General features: G+C 37.1%; 1 protein-coding gene across 2 annotated transcripts in view; it reads left to right on the top strand.

Moving 5' to 3' along the window:
• Positions 1-2923, top strand: part of eif4ea (eukaryotic translation initiation factor 4ea) — a 4906-nt gene extending 1983 nt beyond the window's left edge. For both annotated transcript variants that reach the window (XM_007551068.2, XM_016670945.1), the window contains exons 4-7: positions 533-596; positions 756-869; positions 1100-1239; positions 1929-2923. In XM_007551068.2, the coding sequence (XP_007551130.1) occupies positions 533-596; positions 756-869; positions 1100-1239; positions 1929-2043 (433 nt within the window). In that variant the 3' untranslated portion in view covers positions 2044-2923. The remainder of the gene's footprint in view (positions 1-532; positions 597-755; positions 870-1099; positions 1240-1928) is intronic.
• The last annotated feature ends 1311 nt before the right edge of the window (positions 2924-4234 follow it).

Here is a 4234-nt window from a genome sequence, read left to right on the forward strand (position 1 = left end):
TGCTGGTGTGTCTTTAGATATTGAACTTGAGATTGTAATCACAAGAACAGTATGTCAAGAGGTCACTGCTAAAGAAACTGGCTGTGCAGTGTTCCATGTTAATGGATAGTTGAGTGGAAGGAAAAAGTCTACATGCAGCAAGGTTCTGAAGGAAAACCCAATATTTCATGTTTCTTTTTGAGCAGCTTTATAGAAATGCTGACTCAATTTTATAGTAGCACCTTGAACTGGTCCACACTGCTAATAATACCAATACCTGCTTCAGTCACCATGGCATCACTTAGTGCAGTTCATCTCATGTCAACAGGGACGCTACCACATTCATGAAATAAAATCCTTTATTTGCCAGAGGTTCAGAAAGTATTCATATTTTCTAAGCTTTAAGCCAGAGTGATCAAAATAAACCGGTTTAGAGTTCACCACTCTGTAATGATCCAGAATGTTTGTTTCAATTAAGTTGAACTAAGTACAAATTTTTATGCGCCTTTAGTTTAGGTGTCTATTTGATGAGAATATCGCCTCCTGTTGGCAGGTTGTATAATCACATCCAGTTGTCCAGTAACCTGATGTCTGGCTGTGACTACTCTCTGTTTAAAGTAAGGCTCACCTCTTACACGTCAACACAAACATCTGATTCTCTGCACTGTGATTTGTTTTTGACTGTGGATTAAATTAAAGTATAAAGAATAATAAATGACCTTCAAGTATTTTACAGAGCTGGTTCCCTGTCTGATCTGTTCTGTATTTGACCACAGGACGGGATTGAACCCATGTGGGAGGACGAGCGGAACCGACGAGGTGGCCGCTGGCTGATAACTTTGTCCAAACAGCAACGGAAAAGCGATCTGGACCGGTTCTGGTTAGAGACGGTATGCTGAGCTCCACTAAAACCATATTTAGTTTTCTTTTAAGTTGGATTTGAGTCGTGTTGAATATGAATAAATATAATCTGGAACATCAACACCACTAATGTTTGAAGACAAAATTTTAATGATTTAACTTGACGAAACCCTTGTTTTATGCTTCGCACTGTGAAAACGTCAGATATTGGAGACGGTCTCCGGTAGAAACAGTTTAAATCTGTTTTGTCCTCCTGCAGCTCTTGTGTCTGGTGGGTGAAGCGTTTGACGACCATAGCGATGATGTTTGTGGCGCCGTCATTAATGTAAGAGCCAAAGGGGATAAAATCGCAATCTGGACGACAGACTTTGAAAACAAAGACGCCATCACCCACATAGGGTGAGCTGCACAAACCACCATCTTGTTTCACTTGGCCTTCAGGTTTTCAATATTTCCAGTGGTAGGAAAACTTCTGCTAATGTTATAATACTGCAACTCATTTTTTGTTTAGCATTTTTGCTAAGTTCTAAAATGTTGCCCTTTAATAAATTTGTTCAGAAAAAGCGTTAATTGTAAACTTTCGGTTGAATAAAGTTTGACATTTGTGAAGATTTTATTCTCCAAGAATCTTTGAACTAGATGTTTATATTTATGCTCTTATTTTGAAGTGAGAAGAATTACAGAGCAGTTTCCTTTATACATGTTTGTTTTTTTTCTGTCAAGAAACTTTGAGCAGGTTGTGAGTATGCAACAAAAAATGAATACAGAATATTGCAATACTTGAGTGAAGAAACAAGCAGGGTGTTAAACAAATGCAAAAATTCACAGAAATTGTTGAGCCTCATGTTCTCCACAGTGATGCCATGCAGGAAATGACATGTATCCTGTACCCAGAATGCATTGCTGTAGAGTACATCCTGTAGTTGTGCAGTTAACAGTTTAAATTTTGTTCTGTTTTTTTTTTTTTTTTCATGCTTCAATTCATTTCCTGATGCTTTTTGTTGCACTGCAGCAGTACAGACATTTTAGAGTAATATCCAGAGATTTTCAGCACCAGCTCATATTTGGCTTCTTGTTTGTGCTTCTAGGCGAGTTTATAAGGAGAGGCTAGGCGTCCCACCAAAAGTGATCATTGGCTACCAGTCGCATGCTGATACAGCCACCAAGAGCGGTTCCACCACCAAGAACAAGTTTGTTGCCTGAGGACTCTGGATTTATTTACCACATGTTGTTTTCTGTTGTTTTTTTTCCATGAATGTAACTGAGAAATTAATCCACAGGGTGAATGTTTTGCTTTTGACACCTGACCAAAGCTTTAGTTTGTGGAGAGAGTGCAATTCAAAAAGTACCACTTCTATGGACACTTTATTTTGTAGCAGTTTCTGTTGTATTTGAATTAAATGTTAAAGGGGAATGTAAAAAATACTTTGGTTATGAATTACAACTTTCTAACGATTGGAAACTTTGCTAAATTTGAGTTTAAGTTTGGCTCGGGTCCAATAAAAATCATTTATTTTACAATAGGAAAATGTTCAGTTTTGTAAAATTAAAGTGATAAAATGTGACTTTGTCATCTCTGGTGCATGTTGGGTAACTGATCTCTTTTTATTAGAACTCATCTATGTTACACAAGTGTTCATTTTAAGCTCCTCCTTCAGAAGCAAAATGCAGTTCAAATGGAGCTTGAAGTCAACTGCAGAAAATAGGATTTCTAACCAGAACCACAAAAGGAAACCAGAAGAGGAGTTTTCTTTTCTCTTCAGCTTCAAGTCACTCACAGTTAAGTTTTTATAATATTCTTCAGTTGTAGAGCACAGAGCTGCGGTTCCTTTGTCTTGAAGCCTCACTGTTTGTGTAGATGGGAAAGGAGATGCTTTCAATGATTCTCAGATTTAATCTGCAGTGAAAAATAAAACGTTTGAGGTAAAATACATTTTTTGAAGCTAAAAGGTGCCTTTAGTGTTTAAACCCTGTTTGCATATTTTTATTTTACAACATATGTAAAAAGGACCAATGTAAATAAATTGTACAGTGATGTGTTCTCTCATAAACAATGGAAATAAATATATTAAGTGGTGTAAAATGTTTCTGGGAAGTCTTTAAAAGTCTGTGGAATTGACCATATTTTTATTTATTTATGTTACTCATTGTAACATAAATGGACAGAGTCCATCCAGCAATTTTAACCAGATTTAAATCCAGTTTCTCCTGGACTTTCAGGCTACCTTGATATCTTGATGCAGTCGTCCTGCTTTTCGGTCTCTGCTTAAACCCACCAGAATCAGATCATTAGATGGTGCAGGACATTTAGCCATTTGATGTCTGTGGGACCCCAACCCTCAGGGATTTGACTTTGTCTTTCTGTGGACCAGTCATTCAGTTTCTGCTACAGAAAAACATCCCCACAGCATAATTCTCACATCACTGTGCTTTATTATACAGATATCATCTCAGGTTCAGGTTTTTTCTCAGGTTCAGGCCAGAAAGTTTTTTTTTTTTTGTTTGTTTATTCAGGTCATAAAATGTTTTTCCTCCTGTAAGCAGGTCGCCATGTTGTGCTGCTACTTCACCATGAAGGGCTGACTGATGTGGGGTTAGCCTGGGCGGTTCTGTCTGAACACAGGAGGTGAACTTCACTTTTTATTTTAAGTTTACGATTGATTAAAAAAAAGACTAAAATGTTTTAGAATAAGTGTGCAACGCAACCGGTTTGAAGGAAATCTACTGCAAGACTTCCTGAGAATTTAATAGAGGATAAAACAAGTCATCAGAGATGAACGCTTTCTTGTTGTAGTTGCATGTTTAGGCCACTATGTGTCGCTGTTGAACTGCTTGAGGGAAGACCAAAACAGGACTGCAGGCTGTCATGTAAGGTTGCCCAACGTGTGGTCTGAGGGCCATTTGTGACCCTCTAGATTTTGTTTTGCAGGTTCAGACCACATTTCTAGAATGGAGCAAATCTGGCCTGCAATTAGGAAATTTTTGATGCATTTCTTATGTTTCAAGGTGTTTTAGAAAGTTTTCAAAAATAAAAAGTTCTGAAAATTAAAAGGCGTCTTCTACTCCACAGACGTTTCCTCATCTGTTAACCAGGATTCAAGTTTAAGTTCATTTTTAAAAATGGGACAAGATGAAATGAACATTTACATGAGATTATAGCCACATGGCTAATTTCTGTTTCTATTCCCACTGGCAGGTTGCTAAAGCAATAAAAAGAAAGGCCAAAAAAATAAATAAAAATACTACTAAAAAGATTCTGCATTTATTCTAATTTTATAGTAATAAGAAGCTCAAAAATCAGCATTTATTCAAAATCAGACCTCATTACCCATCCCATTTTAAATATAGTGACCCAGGTTTTTCCTAAACAAAAGCATCATAGCCCCCAAAAAGA

The sequence above is a fragment of the Poecilia formosa genome, unplaced genomic scaffold (assembly GCF_000485575.1).
Source record: "Poecilia formosa unplaced genomic scaffold, Poecilia_formosa-5.1.2 Scaffold39, whole genome shotgun sequence".
Classification (NCBI taxonomy): domain Eukaryota; kingdom Metazoa; phylum Chordata; class Actinopteri; order Cyprinodontiformes; family Poeciliidae; genus Poecilia; species Poecilia formosa.